Here is a 20,729-nt window from a genome sequence, read left to right on the forward strand (position 1 = left end):
GAGTACTGTACTGGGAAGACGGGACACCAGGAGCGCAGCTCTCTTCCTGTAACTACACTTCGGTAATTACTAATCAAATGTAAATGGGTGCCCATTTTACAAGTTTCGAGATTTCAATCAAATGAAAATTCCCTCGACACTGGGAATCATAAATTACTTCCAACAGAGCAAGTACTAGAAAATCTTAAATCCTACCCAAACCAGGTAATAACACACAAACAGGTACTGTATAACCAATTGATTTCACTTTACACCTTTTTATTACTTAAGGCATGCATAAATAGCTCTTAAATAATTGATCACATTTTTATTCACATGTCAGATTTGTTTAACCTACAACAGTTATGAGAGAATATAATTTGTTAGTTTTACTTTTAACATCACCATAATAAAATATAACATTATCATGATAAAATTAAACAAGGATATCAATTAAGCAATGACATTCAAACTCATTTAATTTTTAATAATCCATTTCAGTATACATGAACCATCCCATAGAGGAAAGTCCAGCATAAAATATAAGTAAAGAGCCCAGAGAAAAGACCACTGGTAAGAAGAGACTGACGGCTGACAAAGTACTGCTGCCATTTGGAGCCCGCCTTCAACAGCAGCATCAGCCACAGCACCATGCCGGCCAGCAAAAAGAACAGAAACCCATACAGGCCTGTCAAGCCAAGCATTCCTGAAAGAAAATGAACAAAATATTAAGATGTGTATTAGATATACATTGTATCAACCACACAGGGTGCAGTAAAATAAAATGAGACATTATCATTAAATAAAATACAGACACACTCTCTCTCTCTCTCTCTCTCTCGGACAGACCAGAAGGACAGACTTATGCAAATTTTATGCAAAGGGCATATGCAGACATAGATATGCTGGTAATAAGAAAGGATTAGAATGCAGTTATTAACATCCCAAAAAAATGTTTAAATATGCTTAGGAAAGGCGAGTGTCGATTTTGATCAATATGTAGGTTTTTCCATCCTGACATGTGCCAAACCTCACTGGAGGACAGAAAATGCTATGACCTCAGCTGCCCATACTTTCATGTGAAAGGCACAGAACGCTACATAAAGAGTGGCAAGCAGGATAATGAATTTGGAGGAAAAACTATACATTTTTTATAAAAAAAGAAAGAATTCAAAAGGAGGAGCATGGAGAGTGTATGGAACTGGATGCCAGACCCACTTGCATACCAGAATTACAGATACAATTACACACCAAAAGGGAACGACAACTACGACAGGCAACTACCCTACAACAATCAGCACTGATCAGAACAAACTCAATATGTCCAAGCATATTGGGCTTGCCGAAAAAGCCTCCCAGTCCAACCATCTCTAATAGAGTAACCTCATTTATCTTTGCCATCATACAAGGACTAAAAACAAGAACAAACAACAAAGTACAGTTCATAAATGGCCTCCTCATGGAGTCAAATGCAGTATTTGGAGCTTTCACAGAAACCCATGCAGGGGAATTCTTGGACAATGAGATCTGGATTCCAAGATGTAACCTATACAGGTGTGATAGGAAAATTAGGTCACATGGAGGAGTGGGTCTGTATATTAGGGATGACTTTGTATGCTCGGAGCTCCTTAATGTTACAAATGAGGTGGTAGAGGTACTGGGATTAAAAATAGAGAAAATAAACTTATTGATTATTCTAATATACAAACCGCCAGATGCAACGGCCGAGGAATTTACTGAACAGATAAATAAAATAGAGAATAGGCTTGATTATTTGGAGAACCCGATACCTGATATTATCTTCCTAGGTGACTTCAACTTGCCTAGTCTCAGATGGAGAATAGCAAACAATATTATTATACCAGGAAATCTACTGGGATATAACCAACCACAGATTAGAGAACTACTTAGATTCTGTGACAAATTTTCACTCAACCAGCAGATATCAGAGCCAACGAGAAATGAAAATATTCTAGATCTGGTCTTTACGAACAATGAAGACATCAGGGACATTACGATATCAGATACCACATACTCAGATCACAAGCTCATTGTAGTGCAAACGACCATCAATACTCAGAATAGACCTAAAACGCTGATCAAGTGAGAGGGGTTATTCAGTAAATTCAATTTTAAAAATAAAAGGATAGACTGGGAGAAAATAAACAGGGAACTTAGAACAGTTTCCCATGGAATGTTTGTAAGTCCTACAGAAGGAATAGAAAACTGACTTCGGAAGTGAATCATGTCTGTCTGAAACATGTTCCTTTGAGGAAAGCCAGAGAGAGATCCAACGTAGAAAGAGAATGCAGACGACACTATAAAAGAAGGAAAAAATAACAGAAATGCTTAAGCAGACATGACTTTCCCGTTAAAGAAGGAATAATTTAAATAGGGAGATTGAAGAAATCGAGCGGAAATTGAAACACTCATATCAAACTGAAGAAAGGCAGAATAGAAAGCAATTCAGGAAATAAAGAAAAATCCAAAATACTGTACTTCTTCACATATGCAAAATCAAAAGCAAAAACCACCTCCAGTATTGGACCTATTCGTACAAGTGAAGCGATAAAGCACCTAAATTATTGTGATCGTCTCAAAGCCCTCCAAATGTACTCACTAGAAAGAAAACGAGAGATATATCAAATAATATACACGTAGAAGATACTGGAGGGCCAAGTACCAAATCTACACAGCAAAATAACATACTGGAATGAACAATATGGAAGAAAATGCAGAATAGAACCAGTGAAGAGCAGGGGTGCCATAGGCACAATCGGAGAACACTATAAACATCAGAGGTCCTCAGTTGTTCAACAACCTCCCAACAAGCATAAGAAATATTGCCGGAACAACCGTGGACATCTTTAAGAGGAAACTAGATTGTTTCCTCCAAGGAGTACCGGACCAACCGGGCTGTGATGGGTATGTGGGCCTGCGGGCCGCTCCAAGCAACAGCCTAGTGGACCAAACTCTCACAAGTCAAGCTTGGCCTCGGGCCGGGCTTGGGAAGTAGAACAACTCCCAGAACCCCATCAACCAGGTATCAACCAGGACTGATCTTGAACTTGACGGCGTATTTGATGATGGATCAAACCAATCAGCAATCATATTTTATGATAAATGATAATATGACACGACTTGTAATAGTAGAGCCCTGACTAAAATAATGAAGATAGAAAGTGTGAATATTGGAGATGGAACCCTTTATTAACAGAAAATGCATTCTGATCTTTCAACTTCCCTTAAAAGTATAAAACATCAAACAGCACTAAAGCCAGAGTTCTATCATTTTTATTATGATGGGATGCTAGCTTACAGCTCAAGCCATTCAGAACAGTAGTCACTATAGAAATATTACCCACAAAGAACCTTTCATCGGACAAAATTTATTAAATAACCTTCAAAGAAATTTACTACCACAAAATGCATTACATTATGTCAGCGTATAAATTTCAAGCATAAAATGATTGAGCAAACCATTAATTAACACTGTAGAAAGGAAAAAATACCAGAGGCAGCTTCCCACATGGAGATCTCATAACTAAAATTTATACTGTAATGATATGTAATAATAATTGAATAACATTAAAAATAAAAGTTATGAAGTTTGTAATTTCGTACAGTACTGTACTACATACCCAAATTTAATATGATGCTTTTAAGAATTAGTAACAAAACAACACGGTATCCAGTACAGCATACAGCATTATAAAGTAAGTGTTGTAAACCAAAATCCTACATCACTTTCTCAACAACCTTAACTTGTGTAGTACAGTACTGTATAGTGGCGAGGACCTGACACTAACCTGCTGTTGCCCCAGACAAAGCAGCCATTGAGGTACGACAGTATTCAATGACAGCAAAATTGTTCCGTACAGCAGCATCACTATATGCTACAACTTCTCCTGTCCCTCGATCCACTCGTGTGCGAACTCTCCCCGACATTCTGATCCTCAACTCTCTGCAAGCTGCAAGTTAAGAAGGCTTAATTTTAGTAATACAGTATGTAATCATGTATGAATACATTACCACCACTGAAATAAATTTGAATAAAAAAGAAATCTACCTTGAATATTTTGATTATTTATAATTTACTTAGGTACATGAAATAATAATTATACAATAATGAATGATATTATACGGTTGTGTGTGTGTATACACACACACACACTAGAGAATACTGAATATAAAAACTACCTATATTCAACACTCACTCACCAATGGAGATAAAAAAAACTGAAGCAAGAACAATGCTTGATTTAGAAATTTAACAAAATAGCCTAGACAAAATAGGGTAATTTAAATGCCGGCAGGATACCTGTCCCTGTCAACTTCACGGTTACTAAATTGACTCTCTTACTACAGCTCAATTCTGCTACTTTACACAAGCTTTTTGATATTCAAATGATTAACTAAATTTTACCTCAATATCTATATAGTCAATAATTGAGATACAGTCTTATGTCAAAAATTATTAAATGTACTTCAGAAATATTCATGAAATGAGTCAACACTAATTTTGCATTCCTGATATATGCATTCTCACCGTCTTCTTTCCAAATTCCTTATCTGCATTTCTCAAAATTTGCAACAATACTATTTAACAGCTGTGCCTGAACATAGTGTGTGTTGTAGAACAAAGAATGATGAACACTTACATCAAAATAGGACCAGAACTGAGAGCATGACAAATTTAAGGCCAAGAAGGAAGAGAGGCCTGGAACAGACAACTATCTCTAATGCAGAGAATGAAATTCCCTCATGCAATTCCTCAGTGCTAAGGCCTATAAGATAGCTGCCTTGAAAGTGAGATTCTCCAATGAATGGGGACACCCTTAAACAAGGAAAAGATGAGAAATCAAAGACCACACCTTGAATCGGCAAGAACAAAATTAAAATAGCCCAGTCTAGCTTAAGAAGGGGAAAAAACCATGAAGTTGAGGTTGAAACACGAGTGGCAGTGCTTAGTGTACCAACCTGTAAGGCAGTGCTCCATAAATCATGATAAGAGTAAAATAAGCAAAGCTACCAAGAGGGAAGAGGCCTGGCTAACACCAAACACTAAGAACTCCAACAGCAAGCCCACAAATATGCAAGAAAATATCAGCCACCTGCCTCCCATTCAGGGGATGGATAAAAGCCAAGAAAACCCAGTTATGGAAGATCGGTGGAGAGCGCCGAACCATCCTCGTACGCCTTGCCGCTGACCATCTGGAAGAGGCGGTGATTTGTGAGGGGAGGGAATAATCAGGGGAAAGTGCCAAACCATTAGGACTATATAGCTCTTGGAAGGGGTCAGGATAAGGATTCGAGATGGGACGGGAGAAAGGAATGGTGCCCAACCACTTAAGACGGTCGGGGGATTGAACGCAGACCTGCACAAAGCAAGACCGTCCAGTCCAAGTGGCTGGACGCGGTGATCTGGGAAGCGTACCTCATAATCAAAAGAAAATTAGTGGGAAAAGAAGCTGAACTGGCTACTGGGAACAACACAGTTAACAAGGAACTGCACATTCTCTAACAATGATTCCCTGAGTCTATCCAGTCCCTGAGCTAGCAGCTTCCCTAGTGGAATATCCAGTCTCTGATCAATTTCCACTATCAGAATATCAAGCTCCTGGCACAGCAGTACCCCTACCAGAATACCTAACTCCTGACCACACAGTGCTCTCGGTGAAATACCCAGTTCCTACCCAAGCAGTGCCCCCTGACGTCATGCCCAGTTCCTAAGACACGAAAAGATGGGTCCGTACCTTCACTTCACCGAATATAACTTATTTCTCCCCCTCAGATCCCTGTCACAGTGACTCCCGCTTGTGCCTTCACTGCCCCCGTGACGCCTGTGACAGCCGTGACACTGCCAGTGACACCTTGACGCCTGTGACAGTCCTCAACAACTCTTGACACTGCTCCCCCAATACGCTTATTGTGTACACCAGGGTTGCCAGATCCCAATTGCTGAAAGTAGCGAGCTGACGCTCTAAAAGTAGCGAATTTGTAATAAGAGTAGCCCAATTTTTTATATATAGTGACTGATACGGATTTCAAAGTAATATATTTTGATATATACAGTACACTACACGATGTTAATTGTTTTATTAATATTAATTCTGCACACACACATTTTATATTATATATATCTCTTCTCTCTACTCCTTTCTTTGTACCCGTATTCTATTTTATTTAAATCTCCATACCAAGGGACTCCAAACTTTTACTTGAGCCGAACCCCACGCCACGTGGTCTTGAGACGATTGACCGACTTAAGATTCTACAACCCGTATGACGTGAAACGGACTTCTAGCAAAGCTCTAGAGTCGCCTCTGCTGCCACCACCAGACCAGTAACACTGAGCAATGATCGAGGTCTGAATCGATTATGCTAATCAATACAATTTTGGGGCTTGATCCCCACTAGTAATATATAAACTTGGATATCCGTTAGTGCGGAATTAAAATTCAAAGCTGAGAATAATGAATTCTGATTCGGTGGTAGAATCTACGCCCAAATCAACTCGGCCTCGCCGGCTACCCACGTGGTACGGACCAATTCACATAAATTACACAAAATGGAAATTAATAATAAAAAAAGGCAATTTAATAGCTAAATGGTTTATTCAAAAACTAAAAATCTAAATCACTTCACTCCCTGACTTAACCATATCGGCAATGAGTTGACCAATTCCCTATAACAAAAACTCTGAGCAAACTTGACCTTTGGCGACCAGCTAGATGTTTGTGGTAAGGTCTTGGGGAGAGGTGGAGTGGGCACCTTCCCTGTGTTGCTCCGGAACCCACACTGTCCTTCCCACATGCTTCTCTACCCAGACCAGAGCATTGTATGCTTCCGCCTAGTCTAAGTTACTTGCAAGGCTTAAGTTTAACAACTAACCTCTGTTGCACTGAATGATCCAGATTGGTTGAATTATTTTAATTGAGGTTAATTACACAAGCATCTTAGGGAACAGCTATTCCCAATTACAAAATGGCTATTTGACCTTTGAGAATTACTGAATGTGGAAACTCTGCTGACCTGTGACCGCCAGGTCACTCTTCGCTACCGGAACCCGATCAGTTGTGTAACTGCAAGCCTAGCATGAACGAACCGAACAAAAAACATCTGAAGCACAACCATGCACGAAGCGAACAAAAAACATCTGAAGCACAACCATGAACGAACAGAACAAAAAACATCTGAAGCACAACCATGCACGAACCGAACAAAAAACATCTGAAGCACAACCATGCACGAACCGAACAAAAAAACATCTGAAGCACAACCATGAACGAACCGAACAAAAAACATCTGGAGCACAACCATGCACGAACCGAACAAAAAACATCTGAAGCACAACCATGCACGAACCGAAGCTCGAACATGCTCAACCCAAAGTCCAATAGTGACACCCCCAGAGACCGACAAGTTATGTAACCGGAGCACGACCAGTTGTGTAACCACAAGCCTAGCATGAAGGAACTGAACAAACAACCTCTGAAGCACAACCATCCACAACCCAAAGCCCAAATTACACCCCCGGAGCCCGACCAGTTATTTAACCGGAGCCCGACCAGCTATTTAACCGGAGCCCGACCAGTTATTTAACCGGAGCCCGACCAGTTGTGTAACAAAAGCTCCACCAGTTGTGCAATCGGAGCCCGACCAGTTGTGAAACCGGACCCCGACCAGTTGTGTAACCTAAAGCCTAGCATGAACGAACCGAACAAAAAACATCTGAAGCACAACCATGCACGAACCGAACAAAAAACATCTGACGCACAACCATGCACGAACCGAACAAAAAACATCTGAAGCACAACCATGAACGAACCGAACAAAAAACATTTGAAGCACAACCATGCACGAACCGAACAAAAAACATCTGAAGCACAACCATGCACGAACCGAAGAACGACCATGCACAACCCAAAGTCCAAATTACACCTCCGGAGCCCGACCAGTTATTTAAGCGGAGCCCGACCAGTTGTTTAACCGCAAGCCTAGCATGAACGAACCGAACAAAAAACATCTGAAGCACAACCATGCACGAACCGAAGCTCGAACATGCTCACCCCAAAACCCAATTAGTGACACCCCCAGAGACCGACCAGTTATGTAACCAGAGCCCGACCAGTTGTGTAACCGCAAGCCTAGCATGAAGGAACTGAACAAACAACCTCTGAAGCACAACCATCCACAACCCAAAGCCCAAATTACACCCCCGGAGCCCGACCAGTTATTTAACCGGAGCCCGACCAGTTATTTAACCGGAGCCCGACCAGCTATTTAACCGGAGCCCGACCAGTTGTGTAACCAAAGCTCCACCAGTTGTGTAATCGGAGCCCGACTAGTTGTGTAACCGGACACCGACCAGTTGTGTAACCGCAAGCCTAGCATGAATGAAACGAACAAAAAATATCTGACGCACAACCATGCACGAACCGAACAAAAAACATCTGAAGCACAACCATGAACGAACCGAACAAAAAACATCTGAAGCACAACCATGCACGAACCGAACAAAAAACTTCTGAAGCACAACCATGCACGAACCGAACAAAAAAAATCTGACGCACAACCATGCACGAACCGAACAAAAAACATCTGACGCACAACCATGCACGAACCGAACAAAAAACATCTGACGCACAACCATGCACGAACTGAACAAAAAACATCTGACGCACAACCATGCACGAACCGAACAAAAAACATCTGATGCACAACCATGCACGAACCGAACAAAAAACATCTGACGCACAACCATGCATGAACCGAACAAAAAACATCTGAAGCACAACCATGAACGAATCGAAGCTCGAACATGCTCAACCCAAAGCCCAATTAGTGACACCCCAAGAGCCCGACCAGTTGTGTTACCGCAAGCCTAGCATGAAGGAACTGAACAAACAACCTCTGAAGCACAACCATCCACAACCCAAAGCTCAAATTACACCCCCGGAGCCCGACCAGTTATTTAACCGGAGCCCGACCAGTTATTTAACCGGAGCCCGACCAGCTATTTAACCGGAGCCCGACCAGTTGTGTAACCAAAGCTCCACCAGTTGTGTAATCGGAGCCCGACCAGTTGTGTAACCGGACCCCGACCAGTTGTGTAACCGCAAGCCTAGCATGAATGAACCGAACAAAACATCTAACGCACAACCATGCACGAACCGAACAAAAAACATCTGATGCACAACCATGCACGAACCGAACAAAAAACATCTGAAGCACAACCATGAACGAACCGAACAAAAAACATCTGAAGCACAACCATGAACGAACCAAACAAAAAACATCTGAAGCACAACCATGCACGAACCGAACAAAAAACATATGAAGCACAACCATGCACAAACCGAAGACCGACCATGCACAACCCAAAGCCCAAATTACACCCCCAGAACCCGACCAGTTATTTAACTGGAACCCGAAAAGTTGTTTAACCGCAAGCCTAGCATGAACGAACCGAACAAAAAACATCTGAAGCACGAACCGAAGCTCGAACATGCTCAACCCAAAGCCCAATTAGTGACACCCCCAGAGACCGACCAGTTATGTAACCAGAGCCCAACCAGTTGTGTTACCGCAAGCCTAGCATGAAGGAACTGAACAAACAACCTCTGAAGCACAACCATGCACGAACCGAACAAAAAACATCTGACGCACAACCATGCACGAACCGAACAAAAAACATCTGATGCACAACCATGCACGAACCGAACAAAAAACATCTGACGCACAACCATGCATGAACCGAACAAAAAACATCTGAAGCACAACCATGAACGAACAGAAGCTCGAACATGCTCAACCCAAAGCCCAATTAGTGACACCCCCAGAGACCGACCAGTTATGTAACCAGAGCCCGACCAGTTGTGTTACCGCAAGCCTAGCATGAAGGAACTGAACAAACAACCTCTGAAGCACAACCATCCACAACCCAAAGCCCAAATTACACCCCCGGAGCCCGACCAGTTATTTAACCGGAGCCCGACCAGTTATTTAACCGGAGCCCGACCAGCTATTTAACCGGAGCCCGACCAGTTGTGTAACCAAAGCTCCACCAGTTGTGTAATCGGAGCCCGGCCAGTTGTGTAACCGGACCCCGACCAGTTGTGTAACCGCAAGCCTAGCATGCACGAACCGAACAAAAAACATCTGAAGCACAACCGTGCACAAACCGAACAAAAAACATCTAACGCACAACCGTGCACGAACCAAACAAAAAACATCTGAAGCACAACCATGCACGAACCGAACAAAAAACTTCTGAAGCACAACCATGCACGAACCGAACAAAAAAAATCTGACGCACAACCATGCACGAACCGAACAAAAAACATCTGACGCACAACCATGCACGAACCGAACAAAAAACATCTGACACACAACCATGCACAAACTGAACAAAAAACATCTGACTCACAACCATGCACGAACCGAACAAAAAACATCTGATGCACAACCATGCACGAACCGAACAAAAAACATCTGACGCACAACCATGCATGAACCAAACAAAAAACATCTGAAGCACAACCATGAACGAACAGAAGCTCGAACATGCTCAACCCAAAGCCCAATTAGTGACACCCCCAGAGACCGACCAGTTGTGTTACCGCAAGCCTAGCATGAAGGAACTGAACAAACAACCTCTGAAGCACAACCATCCACAACCCAAAGCTCAAATTACACCCCCGGAGCCCGACCAGTTATTTAACCGGAGCCCGACCAGTTATTTAACCGGAGCCCGACCAGCTATTTAACCGGAGCCCGACCAGTTGTGTAACCAAAGCTCCACCAGTTGTGTAATCGGAGCCCGACCAGTTGTGTAACCGGACCCCGACCAGTTGTGTAACCGCAAGCCTAGCATGAATGAACCGAACAAAACACATCTAATGCACAACCATGCACGAACCGAACAAAAAACATCTGATGCACAACCATGCACGAACCGAACAAAAAACATCTGAAGCACAACCATGCACGAACCGAACAAAAAACATCTGAAGCACAACCATGAACGAACCGAACAAAAAACATCTGAAGCACAACAATGCACGAACCGAACAAAAAACATATGAAGCACAACCATGCACAAACCGAAGACCGACCATGCACAACCCAAAGTCCAAATTACACCCCCAGAACCCGACCAGTTATTTAACTGGAGCCCGACCAGTTGTTTAACCGCAAGCCTAGCATGAACGAACCGAACAAAAAACATCTGAAGCACGAACCGAAGCTCGAACATGCTCAACCCAAAGCCCAATTAGTGACACCCCCAGAGACCGACCAGTTATGTAACCAGAGCCCGACCAGTTGTGTTACCGCAAGCCTAGCATGAAGGAACTGAACAAACAACCTCTGAAGCACAACCATCCACAACCTAAAGCCCAAATTACACCCCCGGAGCCCGACCAGTTATTTAACCGGAGCCCGACCAGTTATTTAACCGGAGCCCGACCAGCTATTTAACCGGAGCCCGACCAGTTGTGTAACCAAAGCTCCACCAGTTGTGTAATCGGAGCCCGGCCAGTTGTGTAACCGGACCCCGACCAGTTGTGTAACCGCAAGCCTAGCATGCACGAACCGAACAAAAAACATCTGAAGCACAACCGTGCACAAACCGAACAAAAAACATCTAACGCACAACCATGCACGAACCAAACAAAAAACATCTGAAGCACAACCATGCACGAACCGAACAAAAAACTTCTGAAGCACAACCATGCACGAACCGAACAAAAAAAATCTGACGCACAACCATGCACGAACCGAACAAAAAACATCTGACGCACAACCATGCACGAACCGAACAAAAAACATCTGACACACAACCATGCACAAACTGAACAAAAAACATCTGACTCACAACCATGCACGAACCGAACAAAAAACATCTGATGCACAACCATGCACGAACCGAACAAAAAACATCTGACGCACAACCATGCATGAACCAAACAAAAAACATCTGAAGCACAACCATGAACGAACAGAAGCTCGAACATGCTCAACCCAAAGCCCAATTAGTGACACCCCCAGAGACCGACCAGTTGTGTTACCGCAAGCCTAGCATGAAGGAACTGAACAAACAACCTCTGAAGCACAACCATCCACAACCCAAAGCTCAAATTACACCCCCGGAGCCCGACCAGTTATTTAACCGGAGCCCGACCAGTTATTTAACCGGAGCCCGACCAGCTATTTAACCGGAGCCCGACCAGTTGTGTAACCAAAGCTCCACCAGTTGTGTAATCGGAGCCCGACCAGTTGTGTAACCGGACCCCGACCAGTTGTGTAACCGCAAGCCTAGCATGAATGAACCGAACAAAACACATCTAATGCACAACCATGCACGAACCGAACAAAAAACATCTGATGCACAACCATGCACGAACCGAACAAAAAACATCTGAAGCACAACCATGCACAAACCGAACAAAAAACATCTGAAGCACAACCATGAACGAACCGAACAAAAAACATCTGAAGCACAACAATGCACGAACCGAACAAAAAACATATGAAGCACAACCATGCACAAACCGAAGACCGACCATGCACAACCCAAAGTCCAAATTACACCCCCAGAACCCGACCAGTTATTTAACTGGAGCCCGACCAGTTGTTTAAACGCAAGCCTAGCATGAACGAACCGAACAAAAAACATCTGAAGCACGAACCGAAGCTCGAACATGCTCAACCCAAAGCCCAATTAGTGACACCCCCAGAGACCGACCAGTTATGTAACCAGAGCCCGACCAGTTGTGTTACCGCAAGCCTAGCATGAAGAAACTGAACAAACAACCTCTGAAGCACAACCATCCACAACCTAAAGCCCAAATTACACCCCCGGAGCCCGACCAGTTATTTAACCGGAGCCCGACCAGTTATTTAACCGGAGCCCGACCAGCTATTTAACCGGAGCCCGACCAGTTGTGTAACCAAAGCTCCACCAGTTGTGTAATCGGAGCCCGACCAGTTGTGTAACCGGACCCCGACCAGTTGTGTAACCGCAAGCCTAGCATGAATGAACCGAACAAAACACATCTAACGCACAACCATGCACGAACCGAACAAAAAACATCTGATGCACAACCATGCACGAACCGAACAAAAAACATCTGAAGCACAACCATGCACGAACCGAACAAAAAACATCTGAAGCACAACCATGAACGAACCGAACAAAAAACATCTGAAGCACAACAATGCACGAACCGAACAAAAAACATATGAAGCACAACCATGCACAAACCGAAGACCGACCATGCACAACCCAAAGTCCAAATTACACCCCCAGAACCCGACCAGTTATTTAACTGGAGCCCGACCAGTTGTTTAACCGCAAGCCTAGCATGAACGAACCGAACAAAAAACATCTGAAGCACGAACCGAAGCTCGAACATGCTCAACCCAAAGCCCAATTAGTGACACCCCCAGAGACCGACCAGTTATGTAACCAGAGCCCGACCAGTTGTGTTACCGCAAGCCTAGCATGAAGGAACTGAACAAACAACCTCTGAAGCACAACCATCCACAACCTAAAGCCCAAATTACACCCCCGGAGCCCGACCAGTTATTTAACCGGAGCCCGACCAGTTATTTAACCGGAGCCCGACCAGCTATTTAACCGGAGCCCGACCAGTTGTGTAACCAAAGCTCCACCAGTTGTGTAATCGGAGCCCGGCCAGTTGTGTAACCGGACCCCGACCAGTTGTGTAACCGCAAGCCTAGCATGAACGAACCGAACAAAAAACATCTGAAGCACAATCGTGCACGAACCGAACAAAAAACATCTGAAGCACAACCATGCACGAACCGAACAAAAAACATCTGATGCACAACCATGCACGAACCGAACAAAAAACATCTGACGCACAACCATGCACGAATCGAACAAAAAACATCTGAAGCACAACCATGCACGAACTGAACAAAAAACATCTGAAGCACAACCATGCACGAACCGAACAAAAAACATCTGAAGCACAACCATGAACGAACTGAACAAAAAACATCTGAAGCACAACCATGAACGAACCGAACAAAAAACATTTGAAGCACAACCATGCACGAACCGAACAAAAAACATCTGAAGCACAACCATGCACGAACCGAAGCTCGAACATGCTCAACCCAAAGCCCAATAGTGACACCCCCAGAGACCGACCAGTTATGTAACCGGAGCACGACCAGTTGTGTAACCGCAAGCCTAGCATGAAGGAACTGAACAAAACCTCTGAAGCACAACCATCCACAACCCAAAGCTCAAATTACACCCCCGGAGCCCGACCAGTTATTTAACCGGAGCCCGACCAGCTATTTAACCGGAGCCCGACCAGCTATTTAACCGGAGCCCGACCAGTTGTGTAACCAAAGCTCCACCAGTTGTGTAATCGGAGCCCGACCAGTTGTGTAACCGGACCCCGACCAGTTGTGTAACCGCAAGCCTAGCATGCACGAACCGAACAAAAAACATCTGACGCACAACCATGCACGAACCGAACAAAAAACATCTGACGCACAACCATGCACGAACCGAACAAAACCCATCTGAAGCACAACCATGAACGAACCGAACAAAAAACATCTGAAGCACAACCATGCACGAACCGAACAAAACCCATCTGACGCACAACCATGCACGAACTGAACAAAAAACATCTGACGCACAACCATGCATGAACCGAACAAAAAATCTGACGCACAACCATGCACGAACCGAACAAAAAACATCTGACGCACAACCATGCACGAACCGAACAAAAAACATCTGACGCACAACCATGCACGAACCGAACAAAAAACATCTGACGCACAACCATGCACGAACCGAACAAAAAACATCTGACGCACAACCATGCACGAACCGAACAAAAAACATCTGAAGCACAACCATGCACGAACCGAACAAAAAACATCTGAAGCACAACCATGCACGAACCGAAGACCGACCATACACAACCCAAAGCCCAAATTACACCCCCGGAGCCCGACCAGTTATTTAACCGGAGCCCGACCAGTTATTTAACCAGACCCCGACTAGTTGTGTAACCACAAGCGTAACATGAAAGATCTTCATGAACCCCACAAATCGTCAGATGACTTCTTAATGTCGATAAATACAAGACCTTACATGTGGGGCACAACAATCCACGTCACAACATCCAAATTGACACCACCACCTTTCAACAGATAGATGAAGAAAGGGACCTTGGAGTCAGAATCCAAAACGAGAGGCAAAACAATACACAACACAACTACCAAATCATCAACATTATCGTTGAGTCAGAATCCTCCAATCACTGACAGTTGTACAACAAGTGGGAGCGGCAGTAAAAAAGCAAACTAAACCCAGGGAATAATCATGCGTACCTTTCCCTTCAAGGAAAAGAAAGTAGACCTTCAATTATACAAGTTTCTGGTGCGCCCCCACATGAATTATTGCATCCAGGCATGGAGACCTCATGCATCTTCAGAAAGACATATAGCTGCTCTGGAGTCATGTCTTACCAGAGTTATATAGCTATGTCTTACGACAAAAATCATACCAGAGCTTAGTCATCTCTCGTATCAGGAACGGTTGAGGGCCACAAGCCCTCAACCTAACCTAGTCCCTAAGACAGGGCTAACAAGTCTCCGTGGTGTAGTGGTAAGACACTCGCCTGGCGTTCCGCGAGCGCTTTGTCATGGGTTCGTATCCTGGCCGGTGAGGATTTACTGGGCGCAAATCCTTAACTGTAGCCTCTGTTTAACTCAACAGTAAAATGTGTACTTGGTTGTAACAACGATTCTTCGCGGCGGGGATCGTATTCCAGGGACCTGCCTGAACCGCTACGCTTACTAGTGGCTGTACAAGAATGTAACAACTCTTGTATATATCTATAAAAAAAAAAAAAAAAACTGCAGACCAGGCATGACAGGGCGGACTTCATAGAACCCTTTAAAATACTAAACAATTTGGAGGATGACGATCAGGACTGTCTGCAAAAGGTTCAAACTCAACAAGCTAGAATGTTGGACAAGAAACAGGAGATGCTTTTTCTCCCTTAGGGTTGTAAACCCGTGGAACCGCCTACACGACGAAGCCGTAAACGCCAAAACTCTGCTGGGTTTTAAAATACAGCTGGAAAAGATCATCAGGGCAAATGGGGGGGGGGACCTCTGACAAGCCGCCGGCTTACTGTCCTCATCGAGGCCACTAGTGTTAGTGGCCCTCGGGTAAATTCAGTTCTTGGAGGTGTCCCCGCTCCTTCCCGTTGGGAAGAAGGATTGTACACAGGACTGTCGCTTGTCACTAAACTTAGTTTTTAAACTATTAACGATGAAATAATATTACCTTACACGAGAGAATAATTCTGAATACGCACTGCGATCAAACTGATGAACGCGGCTTTGGGTCAGGCGGCGGCGTAGGCGAGCCTGGCCTGAGGACAGGCAACTGTAAATGCTTCACCCTCCACATACTTCAAGTACAAATAATTGCCAACAGAACCTAAATACCGAGCCTACTATACGCCTAATTAAACATAGAATATAAAATTAATTTATACACGATAAAAACTATTTTTAATACGCAGTACATTAAAGTCGATAATAAATGCGTATTGGGAGGTGGTGGTCGACCGCCGCGTTAACGAGCCTAGCCAGCCGACAGGGTGGTTTAACACTGGGGAAGTAGTGTTTTCTACATAATATTCTACCCATATAATGTTGGCAAATCATGATCCTCAAAATCTTCCACAATATCCGAGAGAGGACAGACTATTTAGCATTAGTGGAATACAAACATTTGAATACTACGGAACCCGGATGAAAAAAAATACAGAAACAATGACCCACGGAGACATTAAAGAAAAATCAATGTTATAATAGCGAACAAATGTATAATGCATTAAGCATTGTAGGTGGAGGTAGACTATATATTCATGTGTACCTCCCAACTGCTCAAATATACTAGCAAACAAAAAAAAAAAACAAAAAAAAATGATCAGCCTCACCTATACGGGAACGACGTAGTTCACGTCACCGCTGCTTCCTGACGACTGGCGGCCCCGTAGTCAATGAACCGTAAGCGTCCAACCGACTCAGGGACCCTCTGCCTAAAATTATTTGAATGCCATATTGAAATTCCTAGCGTATAGCGCCAGGAGTGTGTAAATTAATATTTATATGCATTATAGGCCTTTCTAAAGTAATTTATAGATCTGAATATCATATATTGTCTAACAAACGAATTATTTAAGTTAATATTTGAATTATGCCAGATACAAGTTTCATCGCACACAAGATTCGTCAGCGGATTTTTTTTATTTTTTTATTTATATATATAAAAAGAATTCTTAAATTCTTATAAAGCCACTAGCATGCATAGCGTTTCGTTTTTTTTTATTAAAATTAGGATTAAGTCCTTAATCCTAATATTTTCTCCGGAATACGACCCGCCAAATCGTTTAACAACCTATTCTCTGCTGGGTGAACAGTTAAGGATTGTCGACCGGTCAATCCTTCCCGGGCAGCAGGTCAAAGCGCTGGCGAAGAGCCGGGCGCGCGCTTTACCACTACGAATTTCCACTACGTAGTGGAATTTTGAAACCTGACTAACCTAGCTCAACCCAACCTAACGTAACCCAAATCAAACCAATCTATTGCAGCCGAGCCCAATGCAGCCTAACCTTAATAACATTAATACAGTTTAGTTCAGTTCATTTATTATGCAACCCATACCCATCTTGTGGGCGGTAGTGGAAAGGGTTACAGAGGCACATAATGGGCTCAGGGACTGAACCCCACAATTCATTTAGCTAAGCAAGTTACAATCTTGATGAGCTAGTTACAAAATTCAATATAAGTCGTCACATCAACAATGGGTTCGAGATCGACCTCAAGTACAGGTTCTAAATTAAGCAACTGACATATGTGGAGAGCTAGTGTCACAAGCTCTCCACATATGTCAGTTGCTTAATATACAGCCTAGCATAACATACATCCGGTTTAAAAACAGAATATTAGTTTAACCGAATCGTCTCGTGTCCGAAACGACCATATCCCAACCAGTTGTGTAACCGAGAGAGAGAGAGAAGATTAAGCCACCCAAAAGGTGGCTTGGGCATGAATAGCCCATAAGTGGTGGCCTTTTTGAGCCATTTTCAGTATCAATAGATGATACTGGAGATCTGTGGAGGTGCGACTGCACACTGCGTGACGGGAAATGTCTCCCGTGTTGTGTAACCAGAGCCCGACCAGTTATGTACCCACAGGCCTAGCAAACAAACACCTCACCTAACCAGACAAACACCCTCCTAACTCTACCAAGCACACCGAGAGCCCAACCAAAGTAGAGAGGGTCCACAGACGAGAACGTGGTTGTAAGTATAGGTCCACAGGCATGAGCCCCAGTGCCCATCATCTGGGTATTATGAGAAATATTAGAAATACGAACTGAATGAGAATCCTGTAAGCGAGATAAGCGGACAGAAAGAGGGAGGTGGTGAAGAGGAACAGGAACCGCAGGAGGGGTAAAAGTTAAAGCACGACAGAGGCGAGAGGAAGGATGTTGCAAGGACCGCACATGATAGCGAAGACAGTAGCGATCACGGCGGTCCTGGAGAGATAAGTAGTAGTAGTAGTAGTAGTAGTAGTATTATAATTATAATCTGTATTACTGTACTATTATTTGTAATATTATCTTCAAAGAAAACGCAGCTTTAAAAAACGAACCCTATCATAGAAAACTAGTTCTTTTTCAGGATTAACTTAAATAATAAACCCTAACACTATAATAATAATAATAATAATTCTTTTATATAATTCTTTATTTAGGTAAAAGTTCCGTACATACATATTGAGTTTCAAGCAGAATGCTGGATTTCTAGATAGAGCTAGTACATACTATGCCTAAAGCCTAATACGCACAGCGTTTCGAGCAAGATGTGAGAAAAAAAAATGTAAAAAACTAAGACTTAAAACTAAAATAATAATTAAGAATTATTTTAATGGAAGTCGTAAGGCTGGACTACTGACCCTCCACAGACTACAACACCCAGGATCGAACCCGGGATCCTTAATTACGAGTCGAAAACGCGCTAGTGTTGATAATGAGGATATTCTATTTAGATAATGACGATATTCTATTTAGATAATGACGATATCTATTTAGATAATGACGATATCTATTTAGATTTTGTGTATAAATCCCAAACGATCCTATTATGACATCTGTGTTGTCATCCATATTATATCCACCAATCACCACTTAGGTTCAGTACGTATAACGATAACTGAATACGATAACATCAATATTATTTTGATGTATATATATATATATGCGAACAAGCCTGAATGGTCCCCAGGACATATGCAACTGAAAACTCACACCCCAGAAGTGACTCGAACCCATACTCCCAGAAGCAACGCAACTGGTATGTACAAGACGCCTTAATCCACTTGACCATCATGACCGGACAATTGTCCGGTCGTGATGGTCAAGTGGATTAAGGCGTCTTGTACATACCAGTTGCGTTGCTTCTGGGAGTATGGGTTCGAGTCACTTCTGGGGTGTGAGTTTTCAGATATATATATATATATATATATATATATATATATATATATATATATATATATATATATATATATATATATATATATATATATATATATATATATATTCCCAGGGCAACGAACTCAATACTGTTAAACAGTCACAATTTTTTTTGAGATATATACAAGAGTTGTTACATTCTTGTACAGCCACTAGTACGCGTAGCGTTTCGGGCAGGTCCCTGGAATACGATCCCTGCCGCGAAGAATCGTTTTTTCATCCAAGTACACATTTTACTGTTGCGTTAAACAGAGGCTACAGCTAAGGAATTGCGCCCAGTAAATCCTCCCCGGCCAGGATACGAACCCATGACATAGCGTTCGCGGAACGCCAGGCGAGTGTCTTACCACTACACCACGGAGACTGCTGCAATTGCATTAATTGCATTTATCTGCATAGAAGTGACAAAATGTTATATTTTTATGTGGACTAAAAAACAATTACCATACAATTGCCCTACCTAGTGAAAAGTTATACAATCGACACTCTTTTTGTGGGCATTTTTCCCCCCTTGCCGATTTCACCAGTTGTATTCATTAAAGATGTGAAAACTTGAATATTTTATCGCTGAGAATATTAAGATAGAGCGTTTGAAAAGTTCCGGTAGCAGCACCCGGAGCCGCAGCGTTTGGTATTATAGCAGACAGAAAACGTGGAAGTTATTGAGGACTAACGCTAGAAATATATATAAATAACATGTTGACCAGACCACGCACTAGAAAGTGAAGGGACGACGACGTTTCGGTCCATCCTGGACCATTCTCAAGTCGATCGTGACTTGAACAATCAAATCCACAAGGTAGGGATGGGGGAGTGGGGAATAGTGGGGAGGACTTAGGGAACGGGGGAGTAGGGAATGGTTAGGAGGAAGGGATGGGAATGGGGGATATATATATAACATATTTCAAGTTGTTTCTCATTGGATGATGTTTGTGCTGCAGCTGTTCAATATGAATACATTAAAATATCTCCTATAAAAAGTAGACATAACTATTTAAAACGTATGAGCAACATAAATTTATAAGTTAAAAAAAATGTAAAAAAAATATTTAGGTATTTTATACTTTCAGCGGAAGTGCGATAACAATTTTATATAGGCTAATTCTTTGGAAAATAAACAAACCTTTCTGTGAAG

The 20,729-nt window shown here is 42.9% G+C and overlaps 1 protein-coding gene across 2 annotated transcripts; it reads right to left on the reverse strand.

Annotated features, from left to right (window-relative positions):
- Window positions 1-445: 445 nt before the first annotated feature.
- Window positions 446-17,098, reverse strand: EMC6 (ER membrane protein complex subunit 6). Of its 2 annotated transcripts, XM_069317613.1 has the most exons (4): window positions 16,995-17,063; window positions 5,736-5,962; window positions 3,789-3,950; window positions 446-685 (listed from the first exon to the last, which is right to left on the reverse strand). In XM_069317613.1, exons 3-4 carry the CDS (start codon window positions 3,925-3,927, stop codon window positions 477-479), a joined length of 348 nt encoding a protein of 115 aa, XP_069173714.1. In that variant the 5' UTR covers window positions 3,928-3,950; window positions 5,736-5,962; window positions 16,995-17,063; the 3' UTR covers window positions 446-476. The 2 variants fall into 2 exon arrangements, with proteins under 2 accessions (XP_069173714.1, XP_069173715.1); XM_069317614.1 differs by lacking the exon at window positions 5,736-5,962 and having other exon boundaries at window positions 16,995-17,098.
- Window positions 17,099-20,729: the final 3,631 nt, after the last annotated feature.

This window comes from Procambarus clarkii, chromosome 88 (genome assembly GCF_040958095.1).
Source record: "Procambarus clarkii isolate CNS0578487 chromosome 88, FALCON_Pclarkii_2.0, whole genome shotgun sequence".
Taxonomy (NCBI): Eukaryota; Metazoa; Arthropoda; class Malacostraca; order Decapoda; family Cambaridae; genus Procambarus; species Procambarus clarkii.